At 44.3% G+C, this 16,897-nt stretch overlaps 1 protein-coding gene and 1 long non-coding RNA gene across 19 annotated transcripts in view; one reads left to right on the top strand and one right to left on the bottom strand.

Moving 5' to 3' along the window:
- Window positions 1-2,982: 2,982 nt before the first annotated feature.
- LOC309640620 lies at window positions 2,983-16,892 on the top strand. The gene is made up of 3 exons (XR_014252311.1): window positions 2,983-3,756; window positions 10,812-13,282; window positions 14,884-16,892. It is a non-coding gene; the product is annotated as an uncharacterized lncRNA (long non-coding RNA).
- The window catches only part of ANKS1B (ankyrin repeat and sterile alpha motif domain containing 1B), a 1,150,138-nt gene continuing 1,144,754 nt past the window's right edge, over window positions 11,514-16,897 (bottom strand). For 13 of the 18 annotated variants that reach the window (XM_082419289.1, XM_082419302.1, XM_082419299.1 and 10 more), the window contains one exon: window positions 11,514-13,400. In XM_082419289.1, the coding sequence (XP_082275415.1) occupies window positions 13,290-13,400 (111 nt within the window). In that variant the 3' untranslated portion in view covers window positions 11,514-13,289. Of the gene's footprint in view, window positions 13,417-16,897 lie in introns of all 18 variants that reach the window. The other 5 variants (XM_082419300.1, XM_082419301.1, XM_082419291.1 and 2 more) reach the window with 2 other exon arrangements.

Below are 16,897 nucleotides of genomic sequence, written 5' to 3'. Positions count from 1 at the left end.
GCTACTTCTGTGGTAGCCTTGGATGTGGGGATCTATGTGGGCTTCCCAGCTTCTCAGGGGATCTGGAGGGCCTGGTCCATCCAGGAGTGAAGCTTCTCACACTTTAGTGCATAAACCGCACCCCCCCGCCCCGCCCCAAATCCAGGTCTCACCCCAGACCAATTAACTCAGAATCGCCGGGCATGGGACCCAGGCATCCATATGTTTGAAAGTTCCCCGGGTGCTTCCAGAGCACAGCGGAGGTTGAGAACCCATGTCCTCCACCCTTGCCCTGGATGGCCTACCAAGCCTTTGCCAGTCCCACTCCTGTGCCACAGCCAGCTGTGCCTGTGATGTCTGCCTCTGCAGCATGGTTTGTCCACCTGCTCTGTTGTGACACTCTCAGGACCGTCCCGAGCAGCACAGTTGTTTGGTGTGCATATTGACACAGCTGGGGTGATGTTTCCTGCTTGGATTTGATGGCTAGCTTATAGAGCAACTCGGCCAAGGTTGGAGTATTACCAGTATTACCAGTTCCTCCTCCAGTCACTGCTTTCTCTGTTCAGGTGTCTCACCTGTGTGTGCTTGCTTTCACCTTTTACCTAGTGCTGTGACATTCCCGTTGTGACAGATACTGGTTTTTTTGTTTGTTTGTTTTTTTGTGGCAGATACTTACTGTTGGTGGCCATCCTAATATCCGGTCTCTCCCTTTTCCTCACTAACAACTGCTGTATTGTTGGGAGCTGCAGTGGGCTCAGCTAAAATCAACAACAGCTGCATTTTCCAATTGCTTATCTAGGGGTAGCAGATGTAAGCAGAACTTGTAGGGTGAAGCTTCCAGGAAAGCTCCTAAAAGGTTGCCTTACTCAGTTGGGAGGCAGGAGCCCTTTGTTCCTTACCATCCTTTTTCCTGCCTGGAATGTGGATTCGCCGAATGATGGTCTAACAGCCAGTTTGTGCTCATGGGGTGACCTTGTAGATGGATGCCACAAGCTAAGGGTGGCAGAGCAGGAATATAGAAGGAGCTTGGGATTTTGATGACAACTGTGGAGCTCCCATTCCAGCCCTGTACTATTTATCTCTGAAGTTCATGTTACATGAGAAAATACTCAACCCCTCCCTTGTTTTAAGAGACTCTTATCTCTGGTCTTTGCTACTAGTTCCTGAATTCAGCTCCTGATTCTCTCATAAGCAAACCAAGTATATAAGAACAGTTCAGCAAATGTCAGTGACCCCTACATCCCTGTCTCTTCCACCCCCTAGCCACCCACCGTACCTCCTCTAATAACTAGAAATCAAGTTGGGAGGTTGTTGAAGTTTGGTGGAATCTCAGAAAGTCACAGACAAGTGATTCATGGACCAGGCCCAGTCCACAGAGGAGTTTTGTTTGGCCCACACTTATTTTTTAAAAAAACACCGAACTTGTTGCCAGCATTTGAAAATCTGGTGGTTTCACATAAAAATCCTGATTTCTTAGAAAATCTCTTGAGCCAGGGTCTTCTTTTCCGCCTGGCAGCCATCAGCTGGAACTGAGCATCAGCTGCCCCCTGAGATGATGGATGCGTGGATCATCACAGCCCACCCTTCACTCGCGTCACCTGTGTGGCCCTGAAGGTATCTGAGTTTGCAGTCTTCCCTCTCCCTGCCAAGTGCACACGCCAGAAATGGTCTGCTAAAACAGGATTCCTGAATTCCTGTGCCTTCCCTCTTTCCCAGTCTCCCCTGACTCAACACTAGCATGTTGGGCTTTTTGGGTTTTGTTTTTCTCTGAGAAAACTGTGCATGCATTTTAAAAAAAAATAAATTTATTTAATTTATTTTTGGCTGTGTTGGGTCTTTGTTGCTGTGCGTGGGCTTTCTCTAGTTGTGGTGAGCGGGGGCTATTCTTCGTTGTGGTGCGTGGGCTTCTCATTGTGGTGGCTTCTCTTGTTGTGGAGCACGGGCTTTAGGCGCGCGGGCTTCAGTAGTTGTGGCACACGGGCTCAGTAGTTGTGGTTTGCGGGCTCTAGAGCGCAGGCTCAGTAGTTGCAGCACACGGGCTTAGTTGCTCTGTGGCATGTGGGATCTTCCCGGACAAGGGCTCGAACCTGTGTCCCCTGCATTGGCAGGCAGATTCTTAACCACTGCGCCACCAGGGAAGTCCCTATCTTTATTACTATTTTTATTTATTTATTTTTGGCTGTATTGGGTCTTCGTTGCTGCACACAGGCTTTCTCTAATTGTAGCGAGCGGGGCCTACTCTTTGTTGCGGTGCTTGGGCTTCTTATTGCGGTGGCTTCTCTTGTTGTGGAGCACGGGCTCTGGGTGTGTGGGCTCAGTAATTGTGGCTCACAGGCTCTAGAGTGCAGGCTCAGTAGTCGTGGCGCATGGGCTTAGTTGCTCTGCGGCATGTGGGATCTTCCCAGACCAGGGCTCGAACCCGTGTCCCCTACATTGGCAGGCAGATTCTTAACCACTGTGCCACCAGGCAAGTCCCTCATATGTCTTATTGACGAGAGGCAACAAGAGGGAGAACTGCAGGCTCCCTGGAGAGCAGCTGTTGGGCATTTGATTGAAGCACTGAGACATCCAGAGGACAATTAAATTGAGTATTGAATATGGATAGTTTTGAATGGCTTTTATTACCATGTTGTGAACTGACTTCAAGTTGCTAAGAGCGGCTCCATCTCAGCTTGCTCTTACTGGGTGCTGAGACATCACTCCGAGTTTTCCAGTATGGCAGGACTTGCAAGATGCTCTGGGCTCATGAAGTGACGTGTGTGCTCCTCGGCTGTCTGAAAACCTCAGCGGCTGTACTGCCACCTTCAGCTGGAGTGACCCTACTGGAGCCGTTAAATGGAGAATCTCTATCTCAGTCTGACGTGTGTGTAAGTCTTTATATCACTAGTCATTAACTATGCTTGGGAAGTTAAATGCCCATGAAGCTCTTACAAACATAGGTCTCTGGGGTTTTGGGGAGAAAAACAAAAACTGTCTGGATGATAAGCAACACACAGAGTGCAGCATGTTGGGTTGGGAATGATCATCTCTGCATTAGCGACTCTAAGTAAAATGGAGCCACGGTGAACACAGAGTGAATTCTCGGTCAGTAGACTGTCTTGAGATCAAGACAGGAAACAGTTAAGTGGAACTGACATTTCCCAGGTCGGCACCAAAGTCTTAGGGTTAATTCCACTGCAAAAATTTGAGTGTTAATGGAATCTCATAGGATGCTGGATGGTGACTGGGCAACAGACCTAATGAAATTCCCTGCTTTGGAACTGGTTTCTGTGGGAAGCAGGACCCTGTTGCTGGGGCAGGCTGGGCGTGTGGATGGCTGGAAGGGAGTGCGGGGGAGGCTGTTGGAACCTTGGTGCAGGTAGACTCTGCCAGCCTTTGTTGGCTGGTTACCCAATTTTAAGAAAATGTGTCTATAACTGTCAGATTGCTTAATTTTCATAGGAAACATACTCAGTGAATAGCTTATATAAAAAAGGAACTGAAAAACTTAAAGTCTTAATAAAAAAAAAAAAGAGGCTTCATTCCATACAGACTTCTGAACACGGTTATTGTATTCCAGTTCTGTGGAAGAACAACTCTGGAGGCTACCCACTTATCAAATTTTCTTTTCTTTTCAGAAATAGCTTAGGAGCAATGCTGCTTGGGGTCCAAGTATGAATTTTCACTGATTTTTGAGAATTTGGCCATGTGTTCTTTATCTAAGCCCGTCTTCTGCCCTATCATATCCAAACATTATATGCACCAGCAATATTCCCATGTATTCCAGCAGAAAATCTGGTATGTCTTGAGAAAAATCACTTCCATGACTTATTAATGAACTAACTAGGCATAATTTTCATTGGGTTCATTTACCCAAATTTATCATAGACTATCATTTAAGAAGAAAAAAAAATAGATGGAGTAATTGAATCAATGTCCCTTTTGGAATAATATTAACATTCCAGGATCTCCACCCCCATGGATATTTCAATTGCCAATGTGTCAAATTTCCTCTTCAAGAAAATGAGGTGCAAATCCCTTCAATACAAGGGCTGCCTCTCTTCTGTTTGCCCCTCAGACTCCCTCCTCCCTCTTCCCTGCCCTGTTGTGGTTCTGGAGGTGCCTTGTGTAGACCAAATCAATGCGCTCCTTGCCCTATGGCTTCCAGTGGGTTTAGGTAATGCAGGGTGGATGGTGGAGAGTGAGATCAGGGTATTTTTTTTTTTTTAATTGAAGTTTAGTTGGTTTACAGTATTGTGTTAGTTTCAGGTATACAGCAAAGTGATTCAGTTTCATACATATGTATATATTTTTTTCCAGATTCTTTTTCATTGTACGTTATTACAAGATATTGAATATAGTTCCCTGTGCTATACAGCAGGTCCTCGTTGTTTATCTGTTTTATATATAGTAGTGCATATCTGTTAATCCCAAACTCCTAATTTATCCCTTTCCCCTTTGGTAACCATAAGTTTGTTTTCTACGTCTGTGAGTCTGTTTTGTAAAAAAGTTCATTTGTATCATTTTTTAGGATTCCACATATGTGATATCATATGATACTTGTCTTTCTCTGTCTGACTGTGCTTAGTATGATAATCTCTAGATCCATCCATATTGCTGCAAATGACATTATTTCATTTTTTAATGGCCAAGTAATATTCCCTTGTGTATATGTACCACACCTTCTTTATCCATTCATCTGTTGATGGACATTTAGGATGCTTCATTGTCTTGGCTATTGTAAATAGTGCTGCTGTGAACATTGGGGTGCATGTATCTTTAAATTGGAGTTCTTGTCTTTTCCGGATATATGCCCAGGAATGGGATTGCTGGATCATATGGTAACTCTATTTTTAGTTTTTTAGGGGACTTCCATACTGTTCTCCATAGTGGCTGTACCAATTTACATTCCCAGCAACAGTGTAGCAGGTTCCCTTTTCTCCACATCCTCTCCAGCATTTATTATTTATAGACTTTTTGATGATGGCCATTCTGACCCATGTGAGATGATACCTCATTGTAGTTGTGATTTGCATTTCTCTAATAACTAGTGATGTTGAACATCTTTTCATGTACCTGTTGGCCATCTGTATGTCTTCTTTGGAGAAATGTCTATTTAGGTCTTCTGCCCATTTTTTTTTTTTTTTTAAGTTTTTTTGTCTTCTCTTTTTAAAAAAATTTATTATTTTTGCCTGTGTTGGGTCTTCATTGCTGCGCATGGGCTTTCTCTAGTTGCGGCGAGCAGGGGCTACTCTTTGTTGCGGGGCGCGGACTTCTCACTGTGGTGGCTTCTCGTTGTGGAGCACAGGCTCTAGGCATGTGGGCTTCAGTAGTTGTGGCTCGTGGGCTCTAGAACGCAGGCTCAGTAGTTGTGGCGCATGGGCTTAGTTGCTCCACGGCATGTGGGATCTTCCTGGACCAGGGATCAGACCCATGTCCGCTGCATTGGCAGGCGGATTCTTAACCACTGCGCCACCAGGGAAGCCCACATTCTTTTTTTAAAATATTCTTTTCCATTATGGTTTATCATAGGATATTGAGTATAGTTCCTTAGTGCTATACAGTAGGACCTTGTTGTTTATCCATCCTGTATATAAAAGTTTACATCTGCTCACCCCAACCTCCCACCCCATCCCTCCCCCAACCCTCTACCCCTTGGCAACCACAAGTCTCTTCTCTACATCTGTGAGTCTCATCAGTGTCTTATAGTTTTCAGAGTACAGGTCTTTTGCCTCCTTAGGTAGGTTTATTCCTAGGTATTTTATTCTTTTTGATGTGATGGTAAATGGGATTGTTTCCTTAATTTCTCTTTCTGATATTTTGTTGTTAGTATATAGGAATGCAATAATTTTCTGTATATTAATTCTGTATCCTGCAACTTTACCAAATTCATTGATGAGCTCTAATAGTTTTCTAGTGGTTTTCACAGTGACAGTGTTACTTCTTCCTTTCCAGTTTGGATTCCTTTTACTTCTTTTTCTTGTCTGATTGCTGTGGCTAGGACTTCCAAAACTATGTTGAAAAACAGTGGTGAGAATGGGCATTCTTGTTTTGTTCCTGATCTTAGAGGGGATGCTTTCAGCTTTTCACCACTGAGTACAGTAAGTCCCCTGCATACGAACCTTCAAGTTGCAAACTTTCAAAGATGCAAACATGCATTCCATCAACATCAGGCATGAATGAAATTGCAGCTTGCCCTCCGTCTCCTATTGCTGACGATTCTTCAGCTCTACCATCTCCCACCTCCTCCGCCTCCTCCAGTCAGTAATTTTTCTTGCCTGTTGACTCGATGCCAGCCCCTGGATGCCAGCTGTTGTACTGTACTACTGTACTTTTCAAGGTACTGTACTGTAAGATTAAAAATGTTTATTTTTTGTGTTTGTTTTTTATGTATTATTTGTGTGAAAATAAACCTATTACAGTACTATATAGCCAGTTGTGTTAGTTGGGTTCCTAGGCTAACTTTGTTGGACTTATGAACAAATTGGACTTACATGCGCTTGGAATGGAACTCGTTCGTATGTAGGGGATTTACTGAATGATGTTAGCTGTGGATTTGTCATGTATGGCCTTTATTATGTTGAGGTATGTTTCCTCTTTGCCCACTTTCTGGAGAGTTTTTATCATAAATGGATGTTGAATTTTATCAAAAGCTTTTTCTGCATCTGTTGAGATGATCATATGGTTTTTCTTCAATTTGTGAATGTGTTGTATCACATTGACTGATTTGCAGATATTGAAAAATCCTTGTATCCCTGGTATAAATCTCACTTGGTCATGGTGTATGATCCTTTTAATGTATTGTTGGATTTGTATTTTGTTGAGGTATTTTTGCTAGTATTTTGTTGAGGATGTTTGTATCTATATTCATCAGTGATATTGGCCTGTAATTTTCTTTTTTTGTGACATCTTTGTCTGGTTTTGGTATCAGGGTGATGGTAGACTCATAGAATGAGCTCAGAAGTGTTCCTTCCCCTGCAGTTTTTTGGAATAGTTTCAGAAGGCTAGGCGTTAAATCTAAATGTTTGGTAGAATTCACCTGTGAAGCCATCTGGTCTAGGACTTTTGTTTGCTGGGAGTATTTTAAATTACTGATTCAATTTCAGTACTGGTAATTGGTCTGTTCCTATTTTCTATTTCTTCCTGGTTCAGTCCTGGGAGATTGTACCTTTCTAAGAATTTGTCCATTTCTTCTAGGTTTTCCATTTTATTGGTATAGTTGTGCATAGTAGTCTTTTACAGTCCTTTGTATTTCTGTGGTGTTGGCTGTAACTTCTTTTTCTTTTCTGATTTTATTGATTTGGACCCTCTTTTTTTCTTGATGAGTCTGGCTAAAGACTTATCAATTTTGTTTATCTTTTCAAAGAACCAGTGTTTAGTTTCATTGATCTTTTCTTTTTTTTTGTCTCTATTTCATTTATTTCTGCTCTGATCTTTATGATTTCTTTCCTTCTACTAACTTTGGGTTTTGTTTGTTCTTTCTCTAGTTGCTTTGCGTGTAAGGCTAGGTTGTTTGAGATTTTTCTTGTTTTCTGAGGTAAGCTTGTATCACTGTAAAGTTCCCTCTTAAAACTGCTTTTGCTGGATCCCATAGGTTTTGGATTGTTGTGTTTTCATTTTCATTTGTGTCTAGGTATTTTTTGATTTCCTCTTTGATTTCTTCAGTGATCCATTGGTTGTTTAGTAGTAGTATATTGTTTAGCCTCCATGTGTTTGTGGTTTTTTGCAGTTTTTTTCTTGTAGTTGATTTCTGGTCTCATAGCGTTGTGGTTGGAAAAGATGCTTGATATGATTTCAATTTTCTTAAATTTACCGAGGCTTGTTTTGTGGGCTAGTGTGTGATCTATCCTGGAGAATATTCCATGTGCACTTGAAACGAATGTGTATTCTGCTGCTTTTGGATGGAATGCTCTATAAATATTTGGTCTGATGGGTTATTTAAGGTCTGTGCTTCCTTATTGATTTTCTGTCTGGATGATCTTTCCGTTGATGTAAGTGGGGTTGTTAAAGTCCCCTACTATTATTGTGTTACTGTTGATTTCTCTTTTTATGTTTGTTAATAATTGCCTTATAAATTGAGGTGCTCCTATGTTGGATGCATATATATTTACATTTGTTATATCTTCCTCTTGGATTAATCCCTTGATCATTATGTAGTGTCCTTCTTTGTCTCTTGTAACAGTCTTTATTTTAAAGTCCATTTTATCTAAGTATTGCTACTCTAGCTTTCTTTTGATTTCCATTTGAGTGGAATACCTTTTTCCGTCCCCTCACTTTCAGTCTGTATGTGTCTCTAGATCTGAAGTGAGCCTCTTGTAGGCAGCATGTATATGGGTCTTGTCTTTTTAATCCATTCAGCCAGTCTGTCTTTTGGCTGGCACATTTAGTCTGTTTACATTTACAGTAATTATCAATATGTATGTTCTTATTGCCATTTTGTTTATTGTTTTGGATTTGTTTTTGTAGGTCTTTTTCCCCTTTCTTATTTTGTTCTCTTGTGATTTGATGACTATCTTTAGTGTAATGTTTAGATTCCTTTTTCTTTTCTGTTAATCTATTATAGATTTTTGGTTTGTGGTTTCCATAAGGTTTTTGTATAGCAGTCTGTATATAAACGTGATTGTTTTAAGTTGCCGACCTCTTAATTTCAAATGCATTTTAAATACCCTGCATTTGTACTCTCCTCCCCTCATGATTACTGTTTTTGATATATTTTACATCTAATTGTTTTGTGTACCCCCTTACCTTACTGTGGATACAGATGATTTTACTGCTTATGTCTTTTCATCTCTCTACTAGTTTTGTGTGTGGATGATTATCTACCTTTACTGTATAAACTGTACCTTTACCAGTGAGCTTTTTTCCTTCTGTAATTTTCTTGTATCTAGTTGTGGACTTTTCTTTTTCACCTAGAGCAGTTCCTTTAACATTTGTTGTAAAGCTGGTTTGGTGGTGCTGAATTCTTTTAGCTTTTGCTTGTCTGTAAAGCTTTTCATTTCTCCATCAAATCTGAACGAGAACCTTGCTGGGTAGAGTATTCTTGGTTGTAGGTTTTTCCTTTTCATCCCTTTAAATATATTGTGTCACTCCCTTCTGGACTGCAGAGTTTCTGCTGAAAAATCAGCTGATAGCCTTATGGGAGTTCCCTTGTATGTTATTTGTTGCTTTTCCCTTGCTGCTTTCAATATTCCCTCTTTAATTTTTGTAGTTTTGGTCCTGAAGACTCTGGGGCTGATGCCCACCACTGGCAGGTGAAGCCAGGTCCTGGGGTTAGTTTAGTGCCAGTCTACTGGCAGGCAGAGCTGGTTCCTGGAGTCTGGCTGCAAGGTCCAAGGATCCCAGAGCTCGTTTCAGATCATTAGTTGGTGGGGGGCGTGGGGGGGTGTTGCGGTTCCTGACACAGTTGGGTATGAGGTCTGGGGTGTCCTCAAGGTTGTGTTGTCCTGCTAGTGGGCCAGGCCAGGGCCTAGCTGGTCCCAGGGTAGGGTCTGGACTGATGGGTGGGGCTGTGTCCCAGCCCAGTTAGTTGTTTGGCCTGAGGCGTCCCTGCACTGGTGCCTGCAGGGTGGGGTCAGGTCTCACGCTAATGAGCCAAGATGTCAGCTGCCAGCCGTGTTCATGCATTTGAGTGTTCCCCAGTATGTCTGCCACCAGTGTTGTGTGTCCCCAGGGCGAGCTGCAACTAGGTCTCCTCCTCCGACCCCCAACAAATCCAGGAGACTCTCCAAGACTGGCAGGTAGGTCTGGCCCAGGCTTCTATCAAATTACTGCTTTTGCCCTGAGTGCTGGTGCATATGAGATTTTGTGTGCCCTTTAAGAGTGAAGTCTCTATTTCCCCCAGTCCTGTGGGGTTCCTGCAGTTAAGCCCTGCTGGCCTTCAAAGCCAAATGCTCTGGGGGCTTGTCTTCCTGGTGCCAGAGCCCTGGGGAGCCTGTGGGGCCCAAGGCTCTCACTCCTATGGGAGAACCTCTGCATTATAATTATTCTCCAGTATGTGGGTCGCCCATGCAGGGGGTATGGGATTTGATTATATAGCAAGTCTGCCCCTCCTACCCATCTAGTTGTGGTTCCTTCTTTATGTCTTTAGCTGTAGAAGATCTTTTCTGGTAGTTTCCAGTCTTTTTCATCAGTGATTGTTCTGCGGATCATTGTGATTTTGGTGTGCTCATGAGAGGTGGTGAGCTCAGGGTCTTTCTACTCTGCCATCTTGGCTGCTCTCCCTGAGATCAGGGTATTTTGATCCCTGGCTCCCTTTCTGAAGCCCACAGCACCTGTCTGGAAGCCCCCTCCACAGGCTACCTCCTTTCCCACTCCCCTCAGGCCACACCAGCCCAGGGCTAGTTTCCCTACATGCTGCCAAGACCTTTGTAAGTATTCTATTTATTAAACTCTTAAATTCTCCCAGTGGGAGTGTGCCATCTACTTCATGCTGGGATCATAACTGATACGAATAAGCATTGATCCACAGAGATAATAAATAAGAGGATTGCTGACCTCTTGGTGGTTAGCAAAGATTAAAAAGGGGCTGAATTAGCCCAGGCAAAGCATTACTGTCTAAAATCCCAGCCCAAACCTTCCTTCAGGAAACCTGCCCTTCTGCCTCTGTGAATGTTGCCCCATCTCTGAATGGTTTTAGCCCTTTCGGGTTCAAAGCCCTAGGCCTCTGCATGTCAGGCTGGGACCATCCTGAGATTGGTTTGGCATGTGTTTTGGAGAGTAACTTGGATCCAGCAGTGGGGAGATCTTCTGCTGAAAGTGACAGGATATGGAATGTGAATCATTGATTTTTCCAGTGTGTCTCTAACATGACCCTTTTATCACTTGACTCATAGCTGGTCATGTGTTTGTTTTAGGAAAAATGAGTGTTTGTTGTTATGGAAAATCTGTGTCCCCTCAAAATCCATATGTTGATGTCCTAATGCTCTATGGTGAGTATTTGGAGATGGGCCTTTGGGAGATAATTAGGGTAAGATTGGGTCATGGAGGTGGGGCCCTCATGATGGGATTAGTGCCTTTATAAGAAGAGAAGCCAGAGAGCTTGATGCTCCCCCACCCTCTGCAGACACACACCACAGAGAGGTCATGTGAGCACACAGCAAGATAGCAGCCACCAACAAGCCAAGCCAGGAGAAAAGGGCCTTAGAATGAAACCTACCTTGCTGGCACCTTGATCTTGGACTTCCCAGGACCTCCAGAACTGTGAGAAATAAATTTGTTGTTTAAGCCACCCAGTATTTTGTTATGGCAGCCTAAGACAAACATGTAGATGTTGTCCTATAAAAGTAATCCAGTTTGGTGGTCCTTCCTCTTTTACCAATTTCTGTTTTGGTAGTTCTTCCTTACAGGCCACTTTAACATTAAAGACGATGGGGGCTTTTATGGCTGAAATTCAAGCTTTAAGGGCCTGGCTGAACTTGGAAATGAGCAAATTTTCTCAATTTTGCCAAATGAAAAACTCCCTTTAGCTATGGATGCTGAGAAGGCTGGGCCTTTGGTTCTATCATAAATGAAAGTGGGAAGGTGCTAACAGAATGATGCCAAGCACCAGCAGCTGTAGTTTCCATTTTATTTTGTGTGCTTTTTTTTTATAGGATATAAATAATGACAAAAATTACAAAATTTATAACTGGAAGCCCAAGCATATTTACACGTTTCCTTTTCAGCAAAGCTACTATTTACTTTGCTCCTATACAGTTTCTTTTTGGTACCATATTTTAGGGTTATTTTACTCTCAATTTACTACATACATATCAACAGTGAATAGGCAAAATATATACAAGGAACTGTTCAGTTCAAGTAATTTAATTAATATTGTATTAAAATTCTCCAACACTGAACTAAAACCATATACATTTGTCAGTTTGAAATAAAATTTAGTTGTCTTTCTTTAAAACTCACCAACTGATGAATGTAACTGATAATCTCAGGTTTAAAATAATATTGGTTAATTAAAAAAAATTAAGACAATCCCACAATTTATCAATATCGCTTATTATAATGAACTCCAAAATGATTCACAATATGATTGGTTAGAACAATATACATTAAAATGTTATTTTTTTTCTATAATGATATTGGTACTGTTTGTTTATATAATTTGATTCTACATAAATATACATTATGGTATCATACAAATACTCCACAGAGACATTAAAAAAATTAAAATACCTTAATGAAATGTAAGTAAATTTTATTTAATCAAAGAGTAAGCAAACATTTATTTATTTATTTTGTTTCAAGAAAAGAGTTTTATTACTTTGGAATCTCTATTTTTTTTTTTGTATTTGTGTTTTTCTAGAAAAAAAAATTTTTTTTTGCAATAGAATTTTATTAACACCTTTCTCAAACAAACAAGGTTTCCATGACAGAAATCTTGACAGCAGGAGCCCTAGATTTTTTGTTTAACATGTTTTTTAAAACTGTGAAGTTTAAAAAAAAAAAAAAAAAAATCTTTGCAGGCTTATGGCTGTGTCAGCACTTTCGGTAAGACGCCAGCCTGCTTGCCCAAATCTCCTGCTCTAGTGAGCGCCTCTGGTATAGTACTTTGCAACGCCCAAGCCAGTCCTCTTGGTAGTAGCAGTAGAAATTTAGTTATTTGAAATGAAAGCAAAACATCCCTCACAACTAACCTAGTTTTCTTATCAATGCGTTAGTGAAACATTCTTTTAATAATAAAAATATTTAATACAAGACACATTTTTCTGTGCATAATAAATTCCTCTGTTTTAAATCATTAAGTTTTTGAATCAATCCATAGATGTAAAGGTTTTCTTTATCTGACATAGTTGATTACATATAAAATCCACAAATATAGAAATTGGGAAATAGGATTTCCTGGCAATCAGGGGTACTTTTTGTCCTTTTGCATGAAACGATACTCAGTGAGATAATGATTTTACAGATGCTTTCTGGGGGTAGTTCTGTTCTCATTCTACCTTGAAAACTGCTGACAGTGAAAAATAAACCCAAGATTTTTATACTTTTAGGCAGTATTAGAGATCCCCTGTATTTTTTTTCTTAAGGTATTATCCCCAAATACAGCCAAGCAAGTGTTGGGGCAAAGTCACTAGAAATACCTTGGGTGGTAGCAGGGAGGGGAGTCGGGAGAGTGAGCCACAAATCTCAACTCATTTCTCTCAGGGGTTACGGCTGGAAAGTCTTGGTTGCACTTTCTGTCACTGGTGCAGAAAGAACGTCCCCAGGAATGGCCAGCGGCCTTTCGCCCGTGACAAGGCCACACAAACAGCAGTCTTCCTCCTGTGCTGGGTGGAAAGCCTGCTCCGGGACTGCTCAGCGTGCAAGGCACCGCGAGGACGGGAGGACGGTGAGTATCAGAAAATCGTGGTCTCATACTTGGTATTTATTCCCCTCTTGGCTTCTTGTCCCGGCTCCACAATCCACGGCAGGTTGGCCAGAGTCTTTTGCTCAGATGGGTCGATCTGCTTTAAAACAGAAAGGCTGATGCCCGTTATACGGTACCTGCCTGGGGTTGCACGCATGCATCCTAACGCTGCCTGGAAACCAGCACTGGGCTCTGGCAGGACCTCAGGATGTTGGGGGGTGAGAGTCATCTGTTTGTTCTTCTGATACACATTTACTGCAAGGCACTGGGCGTGGGGGCGGGGATGGTGAGTGAGGCACGGCCCTTGCTCTTGAAGGCACACAGGTGGGGAGCAGGCGTAGGAATACTTTACTGAGAAGTGAGACTTGAGGGGGAAGAGGGCGCTCTGTGGGCACCCAGGAAGGCCACTGACCCCATGTCGGGAGCCAGGGGGGCTTCCTAGAGAAGGTGAACCAGGCTCTGTCCTGCCTGCCTCTCAAGCCTCCAGTGGTTTCCATTACAGTCAGAATAAACCCAGAGTCCTCGAGGTGACCCACGGTGGCCCTGTCCGCCTGCCTTTCTAAGCTCCGGTCACACCGGCCTCCCTGCTGCTCGCTGTACACCAGGCCCCAGCCCAGAGCCTCTGTGCGCATCACCTCTCTGCCTGAATACTCTCCAGACATCTGCCCGCTTTATGCCCTGATGTCAATCAGGGCGCAGTTCAAACATCACCTCCTCACCAGTTCACCCCAAGCAAAAGAGCACCTCAACTTTTCTGCTCTCCTCTGCTGCTCTCTTCTTTATAATCCTTTTGCCACATGCATCATGTTTATTTGTTCATCCTCCACTACAGTGTATGCTCATGAAGGTGGGATTCTGTCTGTTCTGTTTATTCCTGCTTCCCTCAAACTCAGAAAAGCTCCCGGCAACCCACTAAACAGTACGCACCCAATAAATACTTGTTGACTAGACGTAATGTCTAAACGGAGAGCTGGAGGAGAAGCAAGAGCTTCCTGGTAAAGGCAAGGCAGGGGGTGTGGAGCAGCGTGTGCAAGGTCCCTGAGGTAAGGGAAAGAGGCCGTCTGAGGGCGTGCAGTCAGGTCGCCGAGGGGGACCCGGGGGGAGACAACTGAGGGTGAAGAGGTGAGTGGGTCCAGGTCAGGGTGAGCCTTGAACCAAGCTGAGCTGTAAAACGTCAACACCATTTCGGCCCCTGCGTGTACAAGGTTAAATAGGCCCTTTCTGGGTGACGCTTGAGTTCTGAGCTCACGGGAGGCCTGGGGCAGTTCTCCACCAGATTGCCGCCTCTTTCTTTGGTGTTTCCATGTCTGCCCCTGGCCCTGGCCACCTGCTCTGCTCAGGAAACCGGGGCAAGGGAGCTGCCTGAAGAGTGCGGGTTCTGTGCCCGTCGGCCACCTGCAATTTGACTGTATCTCCACAAGGCTGTGGGGAGGACTCCACATGTCTTATCATGGGCTGTTTCTCAAAAATAAACTACTGGGGCCGAGGGAAATGGAACACAGACACCTGCTGATGACGGGGACGGGATCTTGGGGCAGTTAAAGGACAGCACTATTATTCACTGTATGTTTCATAGTTTTCAGTGAAGGCTTCTAAATGAATATTCTGAGCTCTTATGGCACACACCCTTTGTGCTCATCTGGAAGAAGTCTATGGGGACCAGACAGAAGTCAGATGGAGTTCTCTGCCACAAACAGATTTATCCAGCCCACACGGGAATGAATACAATAGTCTAAGAGCTAATCCCCCAAATGTTCTGAAAATTCCTGGACATTTAACTTGCTTTTCTTGTGGGATAAGATAGATAGATAGACAATAAATAAACAGGATAAGCCAGGAAAAGCCTGGGTGGTCCAGGAGAAGCCTCTTTGTGTAGCTGGGCCCTGGATGGCAAGCCAGACTCAGCCGTGCAGAAACAAGGGGGAGACAAAGCCAGGTGGAGGGAACAGGGGGCACAGAGGCCTTAGGTGGGAGTGAGCTTTGTTTGCTTCCAGGAAGAGGAAGGCCTGAGTGTCAGGAGTGTGGTGGGAAATTAATTGGGGCAGTGGTACCATGATCTGATCTGTGTTTTAAGAAGGTCACCCTGGTTGCCGGGTGGAGGAGGGGAGTTTTTAGGAGATGTATGGGAGTATTTTGAAGATTAATGGTGGTGACGGCTTGGATGGGAAGAGTGACAGAGGAAATGGAGAGGAGTGGACAGATCTGAGAGATGTTTTAGGGGCTGAACGGATGGAATCTGCTTGTGGGGTGGACACAGGTGACAGGAAGACAGAAATCAAGGGTGTCTTCTAGATTTGAGCAACATGGTGAATGGTTATGCCGTTTACTGAGCTGGGAGAGACTGAGAGAGAGAAGCAACTTTGTGGAGAGATCAAGAATTCTGTTCTGGACACACTAAGTTTCAGATGTGTGCTAAGCCTCGAAGGAGAAATGAGGGAGAAATTGAACCTGTAAGTCTGCAGTTCTGGGAGTGCTTCAGGATTGGGAGCCAGCGGGGCTGGGAGGTGCTGAGGTGGGAGGACTGGGGGTCAGAAGGAAAGTCAGAGGACGTGCAGTTACTGGTGATGATCAGCGATGAGGGATGAGCATGGGAGGGAACAGTGAGGTGGGGGAGGAGATCTGAGAGGTGAGCTGTCAAGGAGCAGAGGGGCCAGACGCTGGGAGGATCATCCCCATGGATGTTGAAGCTGCCAAGAATGGAGACAGGAGTAGAGGCCAAAGAGAAGATCGTGAACAAGAAGCCACATGGTCACAAAGGGTGGTGCCTCTGCAAACATTAAAAACCCTACAATTCCCCACGACTCTGGGGACAGGGCTCGGTGGGGAGGAGGAGAGTCACAGGCGGAAGGATATGTGGGCTGAGTGATGCCTCAGGGTGCCTGCTGCCCTGAGTCCCAGAGTTTCTAGGCTGCCATACGGCAGCAGAAACCAGACGGGAGGCTGGTTGGGAACATTCCAGCTTCTGGGTATTGCTACCCCCAGAGGAGGCCGCTTTGAAGTCATGAAAGTCTGTTAGGACAGGATGTGTGCAGAGCGTGTGGGAGGGAAGGGGGGAAATTTCTGGAGGGAGGCAGATGCCAGGGAGGAGGGGCGGTACCTTCTGAACAGTCCCCACTCTGCAGGAAGCCTGTGCCTAGGCCTCCTTGTCAGGCCTGCGTACAGCCTGTGCCTCCAGCCTCCTCTAGCTGGGTACCAGGGATGCCCTCCCCGTGAGCCTCTTCCACCCTCTCTGCTGCCCAGCGGCTTGTGAGAGGCTTGCCCCCTAGAGGGACGGCAGCCGGGGCCTCAGGGATCCTTTTTCCCAAGATCGCCTGGACCTTGAGGAAAGACTGCCCCGGGAGGCCAGCAGCGCCCAGTCCCCTCACAGGCTGCTGCAAGGGACAAAAGCAGTGGAATTTTCTTGGAAGCCTCCAAGTTCAGGCAGATGGTCCCCAAGACTTTGCAGGAACTGGGCTGAGAGGAGGACAGACACATGCCAGGATGAGGCCGAGGGAAGGACATGAAGGGCAGGCCCTGGATTCTCACCAGCCCCCACGGCACCAAGGATCCCTCCCCTCCAGTTCAAGGTTTTCAGAACATCTGTGTCTTTTCTACTTA

The sequence above is a fragment of the Balaenoptera physalus genome (assembly GCF_965194825.1).
Source record: "Balaenoptera physalus genome assembly, chromosome: 13".
In the NCBI taxonomy this organism is placed as follows: domain Eukaryota; kingdom Metazoa; phylum Chordata; class Mammalia; order Artiodactyla; family Balaenopteridae; genus Balaenoptera; species Balaenoptera physalus.
Note: the sequence above shows the minus strand (reverse complement) of the source record. Positions and strands in the feature narration are given on the sequence as shown.